At 41.6% G+C, this 23,059-nt stretch overlaps 1 protein-coding gene across 2 annotated transcripts; it reads left to right on the top strand.

The window, feature by feature from the left end:
- Window positions 1-2,734: 2,734 nt before the first annotated feature.
- Window positions 2,735-18,337, top strand: LOC135161042 (hepatoma-derived growth factor-related protein 2-like). 2 transcript variants are annotated; one of them, XM_064118301.1, is made up of 2 exons: window positions 2,735-3,277; window positions 16,397-18,337. In XM_064118301.1, exons 1-2 carry the CDS (start codon window positions 3,226-3,228, stop codon window positions 17,515-17,517), a joined length of 1,173 nt encoding a protein of 390 aa, XP_063974371.1. In that variant the 5' UTR covers window positions 2,735-3,225; the 3' UTR covers window positions 17,518-18,337. The 2 variants fall into 2 exon arrangements, with proteins under 2 accessions (XP_063974371.1, XP_063974370.1); XM_064118300.1 differs by having other exon boundaries at window positions 2,742-3,277; window positions 16,394-18,337.
- Window positions 18,338-23,059: the final 4,722 nt, after the last annotated feature.

The following is a 23,059-nucleotide window of genomic DNA, read 5'->3' as shown; positions in this document are numbered from 1 at the left end:
GGAAAAGATTCCATTTAATTCCATTCCCATCCGCGGAGGATTCGCATTGATCAGTAAATTCCTCCGATCAATAGATTACGAGGCAAATGAAAAAGTCTCTGGGGGATTTAGAAAAAAAAACTGCGACCTTCCCTCTTCTTGATACTTCATCGGAACTCAGTGATCTTTTTATCTTCGACGAGGCTGAAATTACCTCGATTGCATTAATAATTTCAAATGAATGCCATACTTGGAGTCGCTGTTATATTATGCCTGTCGGATTTGGATCAAGGGAAATTGTTACCGAGAAACGTCCTCGCCGCGGGTGCATTTGTTGTTCCCATTGCAGAATTTTATTTGCATATTTTTGTAATAAAATCTGGATAGAATTACTCCACTAGATTTCTCGGTTCCTGATTTGAATGGAGGCATTGAAATATCGCAAATTCCAATTGTCCTTTTTTTACTTTCTTTAAAAATTATCTGCCAGTTCCGTAATCTGCCTGTCAAGACAATATTCAGTAAAAATTACGGAACATTTGCGCATTTTTTCACTGCACGTTTCATACTTTTTCCTAAAAGTTCCATAATTATTCCATAATTTTTACTGATTATTGTTGTGACTGGCAGATTATGGAACACGTGCGTAATTTTCCAAGAATTTTTCTCTCCATGTGGGGTATCACCACCGAATATTTCCCTCTCCGAATGTAAATCGCTCCCCGAAAAAATACTTTCCTCACGGGATAATTCAAAAACCGAAAGAAAAATAGTCCCATTTTCTCCAGAACATTAAAATGGTGAAACTGCCCTACATTTGTTGAATACGTGGGAAAATTCTAAGCGTCAAGTACCCGCAATTAACCAGTCCACTCCACGGCCCCTTAAATCCGGGTTTTCCCACTGGTTAATACCCTCAAGGAGTATTTAGGCAAAATCTCCACAACATTTTTCCCCCAGTTGTTAAATTTTCGCATCTGGCTGACACGAGGCTCACACTTGCACATTGACCCAAACTCCCCTCCGGCCATCGGTGTAATATAACATACCCGAGGTAGAGGTAGGTGGTAGTCACGGATGTTGACCATACGTTTGTCTTACGACTGGTCCTAAACCCGGGGAAAATACAATTCAACATGTACATGCTTGAGTCAGCCATAAATGTCCGGTGATAATAGACAGTCAAAAGTACATTCTTTCTCTTTCCCTTGGACTGTCCATTCTCTAACACATTTCAGTGGTCTGGCACATATAAATTTTGGTGACTTATTTGTCCTCCTTTCGTGTGTACGTGAGGTACGAAGCTATTCGTCTGAGGTGTGCTGCTGCTTCAACTTTATTTGACTCTTCCGGATTCGAAAAATTTTACAGATTTATCGTGTCCCTGGGAAATTACTGTTCTGCATGGAACGGTAAATGTCCCCAAAATAATATTTCATTTTTACTTCTGATTTGTTTAGGGTAGTCGAGGGAGGGAGGGCTTATGTGGATGGGGCCTACGGTCCATTGTTGACAAAACCGCCAATTGATAAACGGTAAGCAGTTGGATGTGCTCACAAATCGAGACGTGGTTCCATTTCCGCCGATTTGAAATAGTGTTCCGTCGAAATACCGTAGCCAAACAACAGAGAATTGTTTAAAATAATCATTAAATGCAAAATTCGATGCAAACGGAGAGAAATATTCTTGAAAAATTACGCGCATCTTCTGTCATCTGCCAGTCAAAACAGTATTCAGTAAAAATTTCGGAACAGTTATATATTTTTTCATTAAATATTTCATAATTTTTCTAGAATATTTTGGACTTTTCCCAGAAAGTTCACTAAAAAAGTGCGTAACTGTTCCCTAATTTGTTACCGAATATTATTGTTACCGGTAAATTACGGAACAGCGACGTAATTTCTAAACATTTTTACCAACTAAAAATTACGTATCGTTTCCCCAATTCTAAAGTGCAATGCAATTTTACAAAATTTAGCAAAACTCACAGAATTTTTCCCGAAAAATCTGCAATTTTTACTAAATATTTCTCAACCTACAGAAAATCATCCAAAACCCAGAAACTCCTCTTATCATACCCAGATCCCATGACTTTCACAACTGAACAAAAACTGCGTCACTCAGTCTCTCCTCATCACCAACCGCCCCACCCCCTCCAATTCCCCCTCTCGCGCCGCAAACCCACAACATAAAAAAAAAATACACCAAAGGGCTCCTCACCCCCACCCCTCCCCCAAATGGTTACGGTTATCCATCCGAGGCGTTGCATCGACCCTTCACTTCCCCATAACCCTTCACCCCCTCATACCAACACATCCCAAAATCGTTTCGCATGTGGGTGGGCAGAAGGAAACAGGACCAAAAGGACCAAAAAAGGAGAAAAAGAGAAGAGGGAACTGGCGCCGTTCTGTCGCCCCTCCGACAATGCTCATGTCCCCCCGCCCCCTCTCCCTCGCCCCCACCCCATCATTCCTCCCATCACACTGTCACGAGTTAGACTGCGACAGTGAGATTTCAGTAGATACAGCCAGACCGAATGTGAGGTAAGACAGAAAAAAGGAGAGAGAGATGAAATCACGTTGTGCTCAAGCACAGCCACTCAACGGATTTTGACTCTCGAGTTCTCTCAACTCCTAGACCCGCGCGTGTAGCAGCGGAGGCGGGAGGAACGGCGGTAGAGGGGTGGAACAGGGTGGGTGGGGGTGAGAGGGGGGAGGGCGGAATGGACACCCTCGATGGGAACTGGCTATTCCCCAATGTCCACAGACACGTACACAACCCACAGACCCAGTGAATCGTGCTTCAAGTTGCTTCTGCCCTACGCCCCCCACCACTAACACAGCTTTTATCCCCACCCCCGCCAGTCCTGCACGAGTGAGCTCCGTTGAGTCTCTCTGGCGTTTCAGTCCTCTGCGGTGCGTTCACGAGTAAATATATATAAAAAATTTTCATCACATTGACATCGAGATTGGAGAAGATTTTGAACGAGTTATTTTTTGGAATTGCAGAGTGTGTTGAGGATCTTTAAATTGCCTTCTCCGAATTTTTGGAGATTTCTGTGATAGGGCGAGAGCACTTGTGGAGCCAAATTGGATTAATTCAGACTTGTGGATATTTTGTGATATATTTTCATTGAAGGGCTTTGGAGTTTATGGAGTTTGTGGATATTTTTTCGAGTGAGTGAAGTCTCAAGGTTGAAGTTGTTTTGTGAGGATTGACGTGACGTGTGCTTTGGATTTTGATGCAATGAGCGGCCACGTGGTGGAGACTAGCTGCGAGTTCTCGGCGTTTATGAAAGGTAATTTATGACTGAAAATTGTTAATGAGGGGTGGGAAGTGTTGGGGGGGAATTTTGAGGCTGTGGGAGTTCGATGATTCGGGGGAAACCGGGGATTTTAGAAAATGGGTTGAATTAGTTTGGGGAAAATATTAAATGCGTTTTTTATGAGAAAATATTTGGCGGGAAATTTATGCTGATATTTTTCCTACTCTGTCTGATCCAGAAATGATCGCGAATCATTTTCTGGAAAAAAAATCAGGGAGTTGTGCTTTTTACTCACGACAAAATGTTTCATACTCTTTGATAATTTTCTCTCAACTCATTGACTCCGAAAATATTTGACAGTTTTATTGTTTATCAGTCAGATTTTGATCGATAAACAATTCCTGTGCTCAAGTCACTTTTATTTTTCAACTATTTTGAAGGCTGGAGACTCGGGAGTGCGTCATAAGCGAAGTGGTAAAACCAAATAAGTCACTTTTGACTTCTCCTCAGTTTGCGATGAATTCCCCGGAATCTGGGAAAGATACGAAAACTTTCATGATGAGCTTTTTTGTGGCGCTAATCGGGTGCTGCAATAAATGTTATTTGAAAAATTTCGCTATCCCTCTTAGATTCGGAGGAATTGCAGAAAAGCTCGGCCTCTCAGTTTCCCACTTCGGTGTTGAAATGTCGAAGGCCTTTTTCGTAGCCAGCGACATTCTCCACAATAGGATAATTTCGTCAATAAATAATCCATCTCCAATAAATTCTCCCCGTACGTCTGATATAAATAATTGAGTCACCGTATTTTTGCAATAATCCCGGCGCCAGTCGGTAATTTCTCTTGATGCTTACCTCAGCCATTCAAATATGGTAAGGCCCCCGAGGACCGCTAATTCAATGACTGCGATTGATAACTCTCGATAAAAAAAATAAAAGAAAAAAAATACAGAATTAAGGAGAAGAGAATGAAACAGAATGCAGGCCAACACGAGGGAATGATAATTATTGTTACAAGAGGCGCCAGTCGGTCGGGACTTTGGAATTTCTTACATGTATTTGTGTTATATGTATGCAGTAAAACCGTCGAATCGAAGGTAGAGAGGAAAAGGCGATCGGGAATAAACAGTGAGGCCAGTGTTGGGTTCTCTCATTGAATAAGGATGGAGGAGGCTAAATGGCGCCAGCGTGGGTCGCAGTCCCAGACGGTTATAACGCGCGGGAGAGAAGACGCGAGTCTCAGCAAAAGCCCAACACAGACGACCCTTTGACATCCGAGTCATGTTATTTCATCGTTTTTTTTTCTCCCTTTTCCACGCGAAAAAATTCAAAGTCAATTGGACTTTTTCTCGAAATAAAAAAAATATGAAGAAATCGGGAGAAATTTGATGATTGGGTTGATGATTTTTAAACCGTTAGAAATGATAATTGAATTCTTTTAATTGAGGGAAAATATTTGAACATCATTCGTATTTATAATCATTATCTGTTTAGGAGACGAGACCGAACGCGCGTGGTGTCATTATAATTTATAAATGATTAAAATTTCGAAATTCAATGAGTTATGAATTCAAATTAACCGCCTCGGTGGACGCAAGCGTGGACACTTCCGAGATATGATGGTCTTGATGTTTGTCCTTTTTATAATAGGATTGGGCCGGATTTTTTTTTATTGATTTTGGGGATAAATGATTAATGTGAATGATCTCAGAAAATTGGGAAATCATCTGTTTTTGCTTTTGTTTTTGAAAAAAAAAACAGAACAAGTTGTGCTTTGCCCATTTTTGAGATTTAAAAAATAGAGAACCCTTTCAATTATTTATTCACACGCTTTAGGGGGATTAGGGGCGAAGATTGTGAAGTTTTTCAAAATTCTAAATGACAAAGAAGTCGTTCTTAATATGCAACGTGTGCTAATATTGTTTTCTCACTTCCGCTGCGACAAATCAAAAAATGTTCAGTGAATAACTTTGACTTATAATTTCGAGGCTCGACGATGATCATACAGGGCTATTTATTCTTTATAAACATCATACATCTCGATTACTTTGACTTAATCTTTGGTATTTAATGTAGCGCTCGAAAATCATCGATAAACAATTAATTATTGTATTTTTTTTATCATCCAAAAGTATGCGAAAAGTCTTGATGGCTTTTTTATATTTTAGTACAACGAAAAAACTGCAAAAATGTCAAAAAAAATTCCGGGTTCGTATTATCTCGCATTTTTAAGGCGTTACCCGAAGATTTGGCTGCATTCCCTACGGGTGTAAGCGATATCCCATTGTAAGACTGTCCAGGTTAGAATAGTGGCCCCATCTCAACTCGGGGATATTTCCGAAGGCGTCTCTCAGTTGTAAACGCCCACCTGTGGTCCCTCTTCTTTATTTATTTTACCCGCACAATCCACCTGGGATCTGACTCATCGTCCACATTATGTGTAATCCATTCATATTTAACCGTAATTAAATGTTTTTTCACTGTGCTGCCGAGGCAAAAGCCGATTCCATTAAACAAAAAGCAAATCTTTCATTGTTTTTAATTTTTTCATCTTTATATTCCACTACTCGCATTTTTTTTCATATCACAGTCGTATGAGCAACTCAAATGGATGCAAATTCTTGCGCAAACAATTCTAGGAATTTGTCGTTCAATTATTTATAGGAATTATTTATAACATATTTTATCAATTTTCTTCCAAAGTAGAATTTTCCATTTTTTTAGGATTTAAAATTTTTTCTAAGGGTTTAGCATCAGAATTCAAATTTTATTTTTATTTGGAAAGTTTGTTTAGCGAAATTATTGTAAGCTGTTCGAAAACTTGAGATTAAAAGCTCTGATGTTCGATGGAAAAGGGGGAAATGGAGTCAAGAGGGGGAAAAATATTTTAAAAAATTTTGGAAACAAAAAAAATCGTTATTTCGGTTTAAAATATCGTTTGATGAGTCGTCGATTGGTTCCACCGATAGGGGAAGAAAATCAACACTCGCAACAGGTTGAAAGCTCACCCCTGATGGTTTATTACTCATCGTACTTCCGCAGGTGATTATCTACCCCTGAAATCTAGTCGACGAACGGATGGTCTTCAACGAAAGATAAGCACCTGTCTCATCGAGTGCAAACTTGTTACTTCATATGGTAATTTGTTGGAATCGATTTGTTAAGAAGTCAAGTCAATTAATTATGGGAGATCAGTGATATCTTTCGTCGGAGTACTTTTATTAATTGCTTTGAAAAAAATGTCAAACGATATTTTTTTTTCGTTGATTCATTGACATTTGGCATTTGTATTGGTCTTTGTGCGTTTATTCTGGTACTTTATTGTATTGTTTTTTATGCATATCTGTAACATTTTTAATTGAACAGTTGTTTCATCCGTATTAATACGATTTAGCGACTCTATCAAATTAGTTTCGTTTTATTTTGCGGCTCAATTACATGTGATAATCCCAATTGGCGCCGGTAAATCTAGCGAACACTCGAGGGAACAGTGTAATTGGCAAATTTCGTATCGCATTTGTGCACAAATTCTGTTTTCATTTTTATATTAAAAAAATTGTTTCCGGGGAATTGTTTATTTATCAGGAGAATAAGTAAACACGTAATTTAGATTAACAACCGCTGTTTATAGTTTATTACGCGTTTACTAGCGACTCAATAGAATATCCATCCGAATGTTATTTTTAAGAGCGACTCAGGAAATTTTAGATATTCATATGAATTTTAAATTGTCACAGAATTATTTCAATTGTCCTATCGTTAATATACTGAGCTACAAAGTACGTAAATGAGGTTAACACTTCCTGGATTGGATCATTTACATTGAATCGAGGGTATTCAAATCTTAAACTTCGTGAACTGGAATAATTTTTCATTGTAGACTTGTAAAAATGCAATTTATCATTTTCACTTCAATTTTACGAACGCAATTTCCAATTTTTTATTGATTCATTAGCAGATCTTTCTGGATATTTTCTGGTTATTTTAGTAATTGGCAGGATTTTTGAGAGGATACAGTCTTTGTATTTTAGAAAATGCTTTTTTTTTTCAATAAAAAAATGATAAAAATACCCAATCACTATATTCTCACATGAAAAACTAAGCAAAATCACTTCCAGAAACGCTTTCTTTGGTGTATCACCTCGGGAATATGAATTTAACTTTTCTAAAGTCGATAAAAAAATTTTAATAACAAAAAATAAAATCTGGCTATCACGTAGGTGTCTCGTCTCATCTTTGGCACAGCTGGTGACCGCCTCACTTTTATACTCGTTCGCCCACTCGTCTCTCCACGTTACACACATCTCCACATATAAAAAGGATGATTCCACAGCACGTGCTTACCAACGAATACCCATCGGCATCGTCTCTCCTGTCTTTAAAAAAAAAAACACGTACCATCTGGCCAGCGCCGATTCTATTCGCATTATTTTTACGTGTCTCTGGACACAGGTGTTCACTTCCGCTTTTGAATATGCATTTTTTTTTAATACGTTGACGTTTTTTTTTTCTTTCTACTCTGAATTATATATTGATCACTACGAAATCCGGTTGATCTTTTGACCCGGGGGGAGGAAGGGGGGGGAGACTAATGCCAAGAAAAGGTTTCAAAGTTGCGCGATAAAAAAAATTGTTGAGTAAGACAACCTGAAATATTCTTTGTTTATAAAATAATAATTTCCGCGCAATTGAAATTGTGAAAGTCACTTATCACTTATCATATTTAGACGGTCCTGTCCGGAGGTGCAATCAGCCTCTCGGCCATTTTACACCCTGCCCTCAGGCAGCCGTCTAGTCGCTGGTATCGAGTATTTGTGCCCTACGAGCTAACTCATAGAGCCCCTTGATCCCGTCCCTGTCGACATGTATATCTATGCAAGTAGACCCGAAGACATTCCATCTGGCTTCATCGAGTCCGCTGCATCTTGTGCATAGGTGAAGAGGATCCTCCTCTGTCAGCCCGCATCTTTTGCATAGGGGGTCAGTCCCCTTGCCTATCCTTGATAAGTACAGAGCCAGGGGCCAGTGTCCAGTGATAAGCCCCACCATAGTACGGAGCTTAACCCTGTTTAGGCCCAACAGGGTCTCTGCCAGCTTCCTAGTGGGTTCTCCTAGGAGGGATTTCGTGTGCTTGGCACCCGTCTCCGAGTCCCATCTCTCCACGATCCTCCTATCCGCACGTTCCTTGACCAGGTCCTTCACAAAATCGGTGTGCACGCCTACGTGCTCCACCTCTCCCTGAAAGCCCCTGCAACTACCGTTCTTTGCTAGCTCATCGGCTTTTTCGTTGCCTTTGATGCCAGCGTGTCCCGGAATCCAGGCCACCTCGAGCCGATTATTTACGGCAATTTCCTCCATCAGCTCGACGCATTCACTCACCAGCTTAGAACAACACTCATACCTGAGTATTGCTCTCAGCGCGCGCTTGCTATCTGAGTAGATGAAGATCTTTTTGCCCTTGTCCCCCCTCTCCAGGATCATCCTGGCGCAGGCCCTTAGGGCAGCTAGCTCGGTCTGGAGCACGGTTGCGTGTGAGTCCAGCCCAATGGTCCTCGCTATTGCGGGCCCCTCTGACCAGACCCCCGCACCTGCCCGTCCGCTCACCCGTGATCCGTCCGTATACCAGACTAGTCCACGGGGCGGCACCCAGTCCGCATCCTTTCCTGACGGGGTTTCCCCCCATCCAAGATTGACCGAGAACTTTCTGCGAAAGTGCCATCGGGGTCTGCAGGCGTCAGCACCGCGCGACAGTAGCCCTTCCAGCTCTCTGTCCGCGCGGAGGACACTAGCATGCCCATTCCTAGCTCCCTTCCATGTTCCCTGTAGCCGCAGTCTTGCGGCCGCTCTTGTTGCCTCTTCCCTTATAATTAGGTGTGGAGGTTGCATAAAGAGCAGAGCCTCCAACGCTGAGCTGGGGGTCGTTCTGAGGGCCCCTGTTATGCCCAGCATCGCAAGCCTGCCTATTTTGTCCACCGCTTTCCTGTGGCAGGCCTTGTTCAAGGCTGTCCACCACACTGCGGCTGCGTATGTTAGCTGTGGGGTCATAATGGCCGTGTAGATCCATTTGACCATCTTCGGCCTTAGACCCCATGTGCTTCCAAACATTCGCCTACATGCCCAGTAAGTCATGGTGACCTTGCTAGTCTGCATGGCGATGTGCTTTTTCCAGCTGAGCTTCTCGTCGAGCCAAATACCTAAGTATTTGACCTCACTCGAGAATTTCAGCATTGTGTTGTAAATGGAGGGAGCCTTAACAGCACCCCTCCTTCTACGTGTGAAGTGCACCATCTCCGTTTTGCCTGGGTTTACCCTTAGGCCCTTCGATGTGCACCACTGCTGAACATAGTCCAGCGCCTTTTGCATCTTGCTGTGCAGCATGCTCGTGTTCCTGCTAGTTACCAGCAGTGCCACATCATCCGCATATGCGACTGTCCTTACCCCCAGTTCCTCGAGTCCAGTGAGGAGGCCGTCAACTACGAGGAGCCATAGCAGAGGAGAGATAACCCCCCCCTGCGGGCAGCCCCTCCCTACCGCAGCCCTTACCTCACTGTCCCCAAGGGTGGAGTGGACAACTCTTGTTCGGAGCATGGCGGCTATCCATTTGATGATCGAATTCTCGATCCCAAACGCTGCCGCAGCTTTCTCCATTGTATCAAAGGCGGTATTGTCGAAGGCCCCTTCGATGTCGATAAAGACGCCAAGGGTGTCCTCCCCCCTTTCCTTCGCATTTTCTATTGTGCCTACCAAGTGGTGTAGCGCAGTCTCAGTCGATCTGCCAGCTTGGTAAGCATGTTGTGAGGGGCATATCTGATTAATCCTCAGTGCCCCCTCCTTAATGTGCCTATCGACCAGCCTTTCCAGCGTCTTCAGTAAGAAGGAGCTCAGGCTGATCGGTCTGTAGGCTTTCGCGTTGTCGTAGCTGCATTTACCCGGTTTGGGGATAAAGACAACCCTGACTTCCCGCCACCTGCCTGGCACATAGCCCAATGCTAGGCAGGCCCTGAATGCCGGTATCAGTCTGCGCAGGAGCAATGGCCCCCCTCTTCGCAAGAGGGCCGGATGTATCCCATCCGGACCTGGACTCTTGTACATTTCGAAGGAGTCCACCGCCCATTGCAGCCTGTCCAGCGTTACTATTCGTGCGGCTAGCTCCCAGTCGGGATCGCCGCTTCCTGTTCGCTTCCAGTCCACTTCCAGGCACTCTCCTGGAAGCTCTATAATAGAGTCCGGGAAATGCGCGCGAACCAGATGCTCAAGGACCTCTCGCGGTTCTGTGATGGTCTCTCCGCTTTCCAGCGTGATTCCACCCAGCCGTTGTGAAGGGCCCCCCGAGAAGACCCTGCGAAGCCTGGAGATGCCTGAAAGCGCCTCCAGTTCCTCACAGTATGTCCTCCAGGTGAGCTCCTTTGATCGTTTTATGAGCCTCTTGTACTCTCTCTGTACATTTCTGTACAGAGTCCAGTCTTCGGCCCTCTTCGATTTGTGCGCTCGGTTTCCGAGCCTCCTGGACTGGCTTCTCAGCCTGTCCAACTCACGGCTCCACCAAGGCACTTTATTACCCTTCCTGCAACGTCTAGCCGGGCATGCCGTCTCAAAAGACTCAGTTAGGGCAACGTGGATTCTCTCCACCTCGTCCTCTAACCGGTCCTCCCTGCAGGGCCTAACGCGTCCAACCCCGAGCCTTTCCTCCAGGTTCCTCTCGAAGGAGTCCCAGTCGGTGGCCCTTGGGTTTCTGCGCAGGCGGTCCTGCTGCGGTTGGGCACAGCCCTCTATGCTAAATCTGATGCGTCGATGGTCAGAGAGTGTGTCCTCCCGGTCCACCCTCCAGTCCCTGCATCGCCTCGCCAGCCGGCGGGTGCACATGGTTACGTCAATGATACATTGACAGCGAGAAGTGACGAACGTGGGCCTCGAGCCCCTGTTTAGGATCTCTAGGTCAACGTCTGCCATAAATTCCAGGAGAGCAGTGCCCCTGTCATTACATCCTTCGCTGCCCCACACCACGTTCTGCGCGTTTGCGTCACAACCTATGATGAGTGGCAACTTTCTAGCTCTGCAGTGATTCACCAGATCACGCAGCTCATTGGTAGGTGGTGGTGTCGGCGAGTCATGTGGGAAGTAAGCCGAGCAGAAAACTATGTCCTCCGCACCGGCCTCCCCCCGAAGTCTCACGACAACCGCCACCAAGTCTCTGTGGCAGAAGTTGGCCATTCCCCTGGCTCCGCACGCTCTTTTGACAGCAATGCAGGCCCTGGGGCCCAGGTCGCCCTGAGCATAGAATAGCTCCACCTCGCCTCCAGATAGGCCTTTTACCGAGCCTCCGTGTTGCCAGGGCTCTTGTATAAGGCATATGTCTGTATGCTCTACTGCTAGGCTGCGACTCAGCAGGGCAGTCGCAGCCTTGCAGTGCTGCAAGTTAATCTGGGAGCAGTGGACTAGCAGAGAGCCTATGCCGTCTCCCTGCCTATTGCCCTCTGCTCCTTCCCCCCTTATCCCCCTGGCCATTGTTTGGCCGTTAGGCAGGGTCGCCTGGTGGCGCCCTAACCTGCCCTGAGTGGGATGAGCCCGGCAGGGCCCAGTTGAGGGTCCCTTGAGACCCTCTCCCAGTTCCCGCCGCGCCCCCTCTCACCAGAGGCGGCCTACCTCTTCGGCCCTTGGTCCGTCCGCTCAGCGGAGGCCTTGCAGGGGCAAGGGGGTCCCTCTGTAAGAGAGAGCCTTCCTCGCACTCCTTTCCTCCTCCCTCGCGGGCGCCTTCCCTGGCAGCTACTGGGGCACTCTCCTGTCCACCCGGACCCTTTGGCGCACCCTCCTGCCCTCTCCCCTCCCCTGCGGTCACTGACCCCCCTTGGTCAGCGACCACTTTCCCTGGGCCTGGCTGCGTCTGGGGCGCCTTTCCCCCCGAATTGTGAAAGTAATATTATTTTATTTTATATTTTATTATTTATTAAATTCCATCGTCATAGAATTTCCAAAAAGTCCGTTATTAATTTTATTCGAACGGGAAAGAACTCGCCTCGATAGTTTATCGATAGTTATTAATTAATGACAAAGAGTCGACTTCAATTTCAAAGAGAACAGATTTTTTTTCAAATAAGATCGTGTCGTTCTAACAATTGCGCGTTTTATTTGCAGGCTCTCATACCTTTTATATAATATTTCTTTGAATTTGTTGAACGTAATAAACTTTATGGCATTCCGTGCAATGAGTCTGCCATTTTTTAAACCACTGAGCATGCCCAGTAAATTATTTTTGGGTCTCTTTGTGCAATTATTGTCAGGGGCTGCAATCAGCTTGGAGGTGATTTTTTTTTTAAACCGATGAAATAAACTCATTTTCCTCTGCATCGATGCCTCTGAGTTTGTACAGATGTCCCGTAGGTTATTTTCGATCATCCTCCCGCACCCCTCAGCCATCTTCAAACGTATTGCACACTCAACTCACTCGTGTTTGAACAACTGCCTCTGACACGGAATTTTTGCGCTACCGCACGTGTCTGACGTATTGCCCCATTGCAATAAAAAAAAAGAATGGAGTATCGATTATTCATCCATTTGTATTTGATTTATCAAATTGTAAATAACGAAATTATAGAGTGAATGAGACTTTGCTGATGTTTGAAGTGCTTACAGGGGTGATTTATGATACAAACAAAATAGAAGATAATTTTGTAGATCGGACGTATTTTTTATCTACGTCTAAGTGTCAAGGATCTTCCTAAGTAGCTTATGAAATTCCTAGAAGAGTATCACTTATCATTTTTTCCTGAAACCGATGATTATTTGGATTATTCCCCTCCAATGAAACGAAAATGAGTAAATAAATAAAGCACTGGAAAATCAAAGTTTTACATTATTTTTGACAGCAATTGTTGGCTGAGAATTGTCACCTTCACCAGTGGATGGATAGAAATTGTTAGATAACATAAAAACAAATTGAACTTTAATTTAAACTTTTATTTAAATACACAAGAAGGCATATGTTTGTCCCAGGGCCTCTTCAGATCAGCTGACTCATAGCTACCAAAGTATTCAAACTCTGAACCCATTTGATAAAAGGCCCTTTGTCATTCATCTCTCTCTGTCTCACTGAACCTAAATTATTCTCCTTATCCTGATTAAGAAAAACTGTAAAATACCAACATGAACTGAAAACAGCTCTGGGCTTACTATTAATTTTTGTACACTCCTATCAACTACTCTGAACATTAAATTTTTTTTTAATTGCAACGATAAGACACTTGACCTGGGTGACGATGATTCCGTTGCAATACACCCGGAGATTGATAGTCATATCAATAACACGAGCCACGAGTTTGATCTTTCACCGATCGACTGCATCTTCTGAATGAAAGATAAAACGCCTCCTCCATATGTGTATCGTGTTATTTTATTTTTATTATCATGACTTGTACGAGAGACTCGTGGCCTCGAGTGATGTCTGTGGTGATCCGGTGATGTTTACGAATGGAGAAGATCGATGTGTCTCGGTGGCGCCTGTCGGTGACCTCCTGGACCTCAATACCGATCACGTTTCTGTACCACCGATATGTTCGATGTCGTGGTATCACTGAGATATTGCATTTTAGATTTTTAGTTTTTCGGCTCCAGTTATTCCTGGAATAACAGTTTCATTGATTTTCTTCGATGATTTTTTTTTCTCATATCGATGGAAGGAAATGTTCAGTAAAAATTAAGAGACAATTTCGTCACCCAACTATTTTTATTCACTAGAAAAATCCAACTATGTACCGAAGCAGATGTTCAATATATGAGTTGACACATTCTCACTGATTATCTTCCCCGAATGGTGCGATAAAGCTCAGGGTTGCCAGGTGTTTCACTCCTGTTATCATTTTTCGTATTATTAGGTCGAATTTTTCGCGACTCCCGACAACTCAAACAACTCCAAATGGGGGACCAGGTGCAAAATCTCGAGTCGTGCCTTCATCTTTGATTTCATTACACCCGAAATTTCCTTATCCTCAATACCACCAGTTTCGTTAAAAAACAAATCAACGACACGATTTGTTTTCACTTCATTTATAATATTTTTCAAGAAACTAATTAATTAGACTGCGTGACGAAAATCATCGCGCTAAAATCTACGGTCTCACGCTAACTTGACTCAAGTGATATTACCTTGTGATAAGGAAAAAGTTGAGCCAACAAAATATAACCAGACCAGTTTTCTACTGATCTACAACTCTAGCAAAATCAAGTATTTTATTCGCACGAGGGTTCTCTGCAATGTACATACGACGCATAATTAATGTGAGAAATGCAGTTGAGATTAGTTACCGTGGGATTTTCAATCGATACATAATCACAAAGTGTAAACACTATTACACAATGTTTCGTTAATTTGTGAGTCAATACATTGAAGATTTTTTTTTCCTTAAAAATTTTAAAAATTGTTATTGCGATCAAAATTTCTAAAGTCATTGACACAATTCTGTCTTGATTTATCAAATTAATTCTTAGCAAATTCAACACAATGTCAATAGCCTTCAAAATCAATAAATATTTACTTTCGTCAGGGGAATTTATTTAATCAACAACATACAATTGCATCAATAAATGAGAAGATATCAATCAACAAATCAACATCAAATTACAACGAATCCGAGCACACGACACTGATATGTTGCTACAAAATACTCCTCATTCTCTTGTAAATCAACTCTCAGTGTTTGTTATGAAATAAAAAATATTCTCATCGTAACAACACTAATCCGAATAGCAACGTGTTCACCATCCGAATGTCCACAAATCGCATAAAATTACTCACGCGTTAAATTCGTCTGATTAAATTGCCAACTGTTGAAAGTTCATGCGTTAGATCAACGCACTGAGTCTGATGAGTGTTGCACTCACACCGATAATAAAATCTAAAAATCATACGATTAAAATTACCAGCGTATCTCTGGTTAAACCTATCAATTTTCCCAATCTCTATCGCCCACTCCCCTAACAATATATCGAAAATCTTGTTCCTTGTCTTCCGATAACATTTTCTCCCTTCGCAAAACTCGTCTCTTTATGAAAATAAAACATTCGCATCGGGATAGACTCGCAACTCTCAATAATTTTATCGGTCTGGCGATGATAACGCAACGATTTCTAACATCAGAGTCCGGAAAATTCTAGTATCACCCTCTGCAACTCAACTAAAAACACTAAAAATAGGGTTTAAAAAGAAAAAAAGAAAAACTGGTAGTCTCGGATTAGCAACCGGCGCCAGTGCCATGTGGTTCGTCTCAGTTGTTAACTGCAGTAGCCGCTAAGGGGGATGAGAAAAATGTACGAATGAGACGGGCAAAAGAGGAATAAGGAATGAGTATTCAGAGTGAAAAATAAACGACACGAGTGAGAGGGGAAAAGAGGGCAATCTGTAATCGAGAAACCTGAAGCGGCTGCGACAACGCCATATACGTACGCTACCGTCGCTGGATTGGAGCGATAAATTATTGTTGCGACTATCGATCAGACGTTACTGGTTATCCTTCCGAGAGCCAATTATTTATCGTTAAAAAGTTGTGTTAAACTTTGAAAATTTTTCCTTTAAAAATCCACGTTTAAAGATTTATAATTAGAAGAAGAAGTAAAAAAACAATGAGAATTTTTCTGAGTGAACGAGATAATTTATTAGGAATAAAAAAAAATTATTTCACATAGTTACGAGTGACATTTTTAGTCCAACCTATCTGCGATGTTATTTTCGAGGGAATAATTTTCAATTGAACAGTGGTTGAGCTTTGTTGTTGAATAATAAATCACGTCTCAAGCTGGGTAATCGCCAGATGGTGGCAGCTGGATGACGGGGCTTTAGAGACACGTCACTTGAATCACTAGCGAGTAATGTTGAAATGAGTATTAAAAGTAGATTCATGCGATTTGAACAATAAAAACTGCCCACGTATGAAAAACAAACCATTACAATTATCGAGGTATTGAGTATCACTCGGTGCAGTACGAAGACCATTAATTCCAGTTGTTAATTAACGCGTGATGAGTGTCTTTACTTGATTAACTTCTCAACGCTCCATCTACTGTTCATCGACTCATCGTGATCATTATGAACAAACTAATTTAAAACGGCAACAATCTAAAGATCTGACGACTAATCTTTGTATTCTCCTTTTATCGTTACAGCAGGTGTAATGGCAGGCACAGAACGCGATGCAGGTTTCTGCAGCGGTGGTGACGAGGATGACATGTCAGGCCTCCATTCACCAAGTGCCTCTGAAGACAGCGTTGAAGTTCAAATCTCTCCGATTTCTCTGAGGAACAAACGAAAACTGGCGGAGCCTCGCAAGCTCCAAGAGCAATCAACAGCTCCCCTGAAGAAACGTCGTTTTGACCTCATCCAGGAGTCATCAACAGTTGTTGACGAGGAGTCAAGACCCCCAAACACACCGTCCCCATCGCCTTTCCGTCCGTGGAGTAGTCCAGCCAAACCAACAGAATCCAAAAGTCCATCAGCCTCGAAGCCCTCAGAATCCAGTCCTCAAACGTCTGAGAACTTTCTCACGACTGATCTGAGAATTCAAGAGGAGAGATGGCGACAGGAGGAGGCTAGGAGACGTGCTGAGGAAGCACAGAGACAGCATGAAGTGCGAATTCAGGAGGAGGTGCTTGCAAGACTCCAGGAGTCTGAAGCGAGACGAACAACATCACCAGTTTCATCTCAAACATCAAATTCTTCTGTCACGTCGTCCCAGAGTCGAGAGAGACAGAGATTCCAACCACCTCCACCACCACCACCACCTCCAGCACCTCTCAGACTGCAAGAGGAACCTTTGGCGTTGGTCTTGAGGGGAGAACCTCCCAGAGTGCCAGCACATCCAGCTGTCAACGGTAGCTTCGAGCGGAGTTCAACGTTCAGCATGATTGAGCCAACTTTCTCAGACAGCTCCAGGGATGGAAGCCAGAGGGGAGGCGATCAGAGAAATCATCAGAATGGCCAGCAGAGAAATTACAAGAACATGACGAGAGAGAGGAGAATAGAGGCCAATGCCAGGGAGAGAACGAGAGTTCATACCATCTCAGCAGCTTTTGATACTCTTAGAAAATCCATCCCAGCTTATTCTCATAATCAGAAACTCTCCAAGTTATCGGTTCTGAGGATTGCCTGCAGCTACATCATGACTCTGAGCAAAATAGCCAATACACCGGAAGGAGAGGAGACAACAAGTGCGGCTCTTGGCACCTGCGTTGACATGGTGTCAAGAACTATTCAGACCGAGGGAAAGCTGAGGAAAAAGAAAGACGACTAGGATATCGGTCTTTTGGCTTACAAAGTCGGGGGAACTGGTGTCCTAGACCGACGCAAGATCACAATGCTCAATAACTTCGCCAACCTTGCTATTAGGGTTAAATAAAATTTTTCGAATTTTGTTAAGGGAATGTTTTGACAATAGTTTTTTAGCCTAGGATGAGAGAACATGAAGACAATAATTGAATTTTCTTGTTAATCCTTACGAATTGAGATCATGTGTTTAGGGAGAATCGGAAGTAATTGGAGGGGAATTTGTGATTTAATGTTAAAATTCACTGATAACTGAAATTTTGGAGTATGTTTTATGAGCTTTTGTAGGATTTATGAGTGAGTGGAGTAGAATTATTGTTCTTTTGAAAACTGCTGAATTAAATTCAAAATCATGCTTCCAGTTATTCGTTGACTGATGCCAAGTACAAAAAGTTCAACTGCTTGTTTTAATTTTTTCGCGAGAGAAAAAAAAATAGAATAAAATTAGGGTAATTGTCAAAGCGCCATTGTACATAATTGATGATGTTAAGTCAGTGAAAGCCGCCGGTGACGGTTTTCCTATTTTTTAAGAAGAATCAATTTCTCCATAAGATATTAGTTTTAATCCCAATGAGATCTAAGATTCTTACGATCTTCTTGACAAGAAATTATATGGATATATTATATTGACTAATAGACTATAAAATTATAAAAAAAAGTAAAGTGCGAGCGCTTGAATGGCGCCCATGTCCTGTATGTACCTTTCTACAGATTGTAGATTTATTGCCAAGTGGTGTTTTTCGTTCTTGAATTTTAATATTTTAAAATTCAATAAAACCAAGTGATTCCTAACAATTAACAACTGCATTTTTATTCATTCGTGTAATCCCTCACTATCGAATTGCGAATTCATTTGTTGGAGATGAATTGGAGAACCTGAAGGGCTGTGGTGGAAGGGATAATCATCAGTCATCAGTAAGATAGTTGTGATTTTAATCTGACTTGAAATTGTGGGGTAAAATGGGACACAAGATAAGATATGAGATGAGAAGACTCCTGTGTTCGACCCTGATATCCGTCTGGGGCAAATTGGAATGAGAGAAAACCCCGACATGTCCCTTTCCTTCATCAGATTTCGTAGAAAATTGAATTCGTATCTTTTCTTCTTAACACACCAATGATTTTTTTTCCATTTAGTTTATTTATTTGGGTTGGAGGATGACACGTACAGTCCATAGACGCAGATAGTCTTATCGTATGTTCCACCCGGCTCAGATAAATCCGTAAATACACGTTGCTGATGTACTCAGGTGCTGTGTAAAAATACATCAGCCAAGACATCTAGTAATGCCAAGGCTTTTGTTTCTTCTTTGCAATCCAATCTCGCCTGACAATCACTTGACAAATACTATAAGTTTTTTCCCGATGATATTCATACCTGAATTCCTGGATCGATGGAGACGTCATAATTGTTTTATGAAGAAATCTCATTCTTCATGCAATCAAGAATTCTTGGGGAATATTTATGGCAGTGGGTTTGGTAAGATTCTGATTGATCGAGATTAATGGGCTTGATGAACCAATCAGTTCGTGATTCATTGATTCCGCTTCTTACGAATTGGTGGGGTTAAATATTTCCAGTTGATATATTCTTGAACAATATATCAACTGCACGGAGAGAACAATTCTTGAAAAATTACGTGCCTTTTCTGCGTGACTGTTTCCTAATTTTTACCGACTATTGTTTTGACTGAACGATTACAGAACAGCCACGTAATTTGTCGATAACTGTTCTCTCCGTGTGAAAAAAATTTTGTCAAATCTTCTTACAATCGCACTTCCCTCCGGAATTACAGAGCAGATAATTTTTATTAATTATTTCTCATCTGCACTCCTGAAATAATAAAATAGTCTCATAATTTCCCCAATTCATAAATCATAATTGTCAAATTCTCCCAAAGTTGTCCAGACCCTTTGATAAATAATTCATTGTCACTCGGTCTTGTCCCCATCATCACGAGTGGGCATCGAAAATTTTCTCGGTTTATTATCTCGTGCACCAATCGCTGTGGCGGTTCGATCGATTATTGCTACTCAAGAAGAGACAAGAGTGCACCGAAGAGGCGAAGGGCCTGTCAGGCGCGGCAGCTGTTTAGCATAAAGGCAAATTGCCTAATATAATGACTCGGGCCCAGCGCAGGTCCTCAACCTTTTTTTTTTTCTTTTAACATTCTCTTCCTTCATATGAACCCCACCTCCTGTCTCCCTCGTCTTTTTTCTCGTCTCTCTCTTCTTATTGGCAAAAGCCGAAGAAGCAGGTGACGGAACATTCCCAAGTACGAAATGTGAATGATAACAAGAGTTTAAGTCATTCTTTTCCCATCGCACCCGATGGAAACATCTGCCTCCGGACACAACTTCTATATTTGCTCGGAGGCCCGGAGGCGTTCCGGCAATTGCCAATTGGAAAATAAAATCTAAAAGACGTCCCCAGAATGGCCTCTTCCGTTTTGCGTGAGCTGGTGTGTTTCATCGTGATGTGGTACCTTTGAATTTAATCGCAATGGGCAGTATGTGTACTCATGTGCTCATACGTGCCTCACAAAATTAGACAGATGTAGAGGGAATGACAACTGGCAGATGCCAACTAGATTTTTCGGACTCACGCTCCTCCTCTTCGTTCATTGTTCTCTGATTTTTCGGACCTTTTTGAGAGCTTCGGGGCTCAGGTCGCATATTGGACCACGAAAATTCGCTTATCAGATGCTGGAGGACTACCTGAAGGTACTCCGATGGATTCACCATGCCCTAAAACAGCTCTACCCTTTTCCTAAATTCGAAAAAATTTTTAGGATATTCGATCACAGTTGGAATCGTAATTATTTCATTAAGCAAATACGGGGGTCAATTTATTATATGACTAGTGGTTAATTTATTTAGTAGTCAGTATTTATTCACATGAATCATTTATTTGTTAGACGAAATTATATTTAACGTGGTACAAAAAATTGGCAGTAGCGTAACGTCATCCAGAGGGAGTGAAATATTTGGTCGAAATTACCGATCAATTACGCACTTTTCCAGTAAACTTTCAGGGAAAATAATTTTTACTGAATACTATTTTGACTGGTAGATTACGGAAAAGACGTCATTTTTTCAATAATTTTTGTCCCCGTTCATACACTGATTTTTGTTTATCCAGACCGATGATTTTTGGCTTTAACTAAGGGCACTCTAATTGCATATAAATACTCATAATCCAACGAATAATCAGGTACTGATATCAAGGAAAATAGGATGTGATTATAGTTGTCTTCAGATTAACTTTGAAATCTTTTGACGAAAGTTTTTTAATTATGAATGCAAACTATATCATAACGGAACATTTAGTTATCAGTGCATCTCTTCATAGAAATTAAAATGCCCTTCTTGGAGATCATTTTTTTAATATACACAAGGTACTAAAATTCCGTGATTATTACCAAGAAGCAGAAAGTTGTTTCCGTTTAATGAGTTGGTAGTTGCTGCCCTTGACACTCATAATTTTTACCTTTTTATATTAAATAAATCATTCGAAAAAATGTACGAAAGTAGTCTGATGTGCCCTCGATATTACCCCACAAGAGTTCATTACATAAATGAATTCCATCCTTTTTCTGATGATGAACTAAAAAAGTCCTTTTCTAATAACAAATATTCTTGTACACGAATGAGTTATTTGTTTATAAACCTTTTGAACACATCTATAACCATACCATATGTACATATATATATAATCATATCAAAACGAAACAGATCAGCGACAGATGATCTTGATCTTATGGCTGTTTTTTTTATCAGAAAATAGGGCACAAAAAAAAATCAAATTAAATTGTTTAAAACTGTTGTTAATTCCCGGAAATTTTTCCCTTGAATTCCATCGACGTAAATAACTGCACTGGGAGAAGACCTTGCCACTAACAATAAAGAAATCGCATTAATTAATGACTCCAAATCACTAGACTCCTGATAAGACTCAATTAGCAATATAACCAGAAATTTCTTATGCATTTAATACCTTAACCAGCTGTCACCATCAGTTGCTTGTCAACTCGTTAAATTTCCGATAACTATAAATGGAAATGAAAAGGTTGTAATAGTCACTGTAAACCAGAATAAAATCATGAAAATAAACAACAAATATCGGGATAATTCTGCAGACCCTTATTCTAAAATTAATTCCACCCTGTGATATTGACTCCTCAGTATAAATTCAACACAACAAGATCACCAATGATGATAGGAATTTTGTTTCATTATCCTTATCCTCTCGATTTAATCTCTCACCCGGTTCATTCTACTTTTCTTCACTGTATTCGCCACCCAAATAATTTCTATTATTAAAGGTCTTCGTGATTATCCGGGCATTCCTGACATTTTCAGAATTTCTTTCACGTTCATTCAGTTCTCAGTCACTTCTGTTTGTCCCTGGTTCGAGGGAAGCAGTTTTTTTAATAAAATAAATTGAGCAAATGCTGAAAAGTGGGCTCTGAACAGCTGATAAACATCTCGAAGATCGATGACGGGGGAAGATATACCATTTTGCAAATGCGTAAGTCGATGAGTAAGATAATACGATGTATATGCAGATGATATAAAGAAGAAAAGAAAGTGGATAGGGGATTGAGTGTCTGAGGCGAGAAGTACAGTGTGTGGTCAACGAGGAGACGATCTGCACACCTGCATCATCACCCCAAACTCGCCTCATTATTCTCTTCTTCATCCTGCCTTCGTTATTCTCCACCTTCTCTCGAGATATTTTTTTTATGTTCTCTGGGATACGTCGGCCCTCGCTGGGCCTCACGAGCTAATTAACGACGTTAATTTCGGGAAGACGATGCATGTGGTGTGGTGTCCTGAAAATAATGTGCTTATTATATTTGAGTTTTACCTTTTCACGTTTTAAAATACAATTTTTGGTTTGGAATTCCTTGACATTTCCCTGCCACAGTCAATGAAAACTCTAGTATCAGTGCTGGATAAAATGACAGTCATCCGGGTGTGAAAAAATATAATGCAATTGAAGTAAAATTTCTTGAAATGTCTGGGAAAATTTTTGTGAGTGTGAAAATTTGGAGAGGACGTCGGGAAATATTCCCTTTAGGTCCCCTTCGATCCCAGACCAGTGCCAGATTTTTTTTTAGAAATTTTTTTCAGTGAATACGGTTCGTTTCAGTCGTCAGCTAAAACTTCGGTTTTTTCCTGTTTTATCGGAACGTTATTGGCTACAATTTGTTCGTCATTACCCAACACCAAATTAATCCATTTCAACGATTTTCTTTTCCCTAGTATACACTGAGAGAAAAATTAAAAAAAAAATTACCTGCCTATTCCGTAATCTGTCAGTCAAGAAAATATTTGGTAAAAATTACGGAACAGCCGCGAACTTTTTCAGTGAACTTTCAGGGAAAAGTCCAAAACGTTCCAGACAAATTATGAAACGATCAGTGAAAAAATCCGTAACTGTTTCATAATTTTTACTGAATACTGTCTTGACTGGCAGATTACAGAACAGCCACGTAATTTTTCAC

This window comes from Diachasmimorpha longicaudata, chromosome 3 (genome assembly GCF_034640455.1).
Source record: "Diachasmimorpha longicaudata isolate KC_UGA_2023 chromosome 3, iyDiaLong2, whole genome shotgun sequence".
Lineage (NCBI taxonomy): Eukaryota > Metazoa > Arthropoda > Insecta > Hymenoptera > Braconidae > Diachasmimorpha > Diachasmimorpha longicaudata.
Note: the sequence above shows the minus strand (reverse complement) of the source record. Positions and strands in the feature narration are given on the sequence as shown.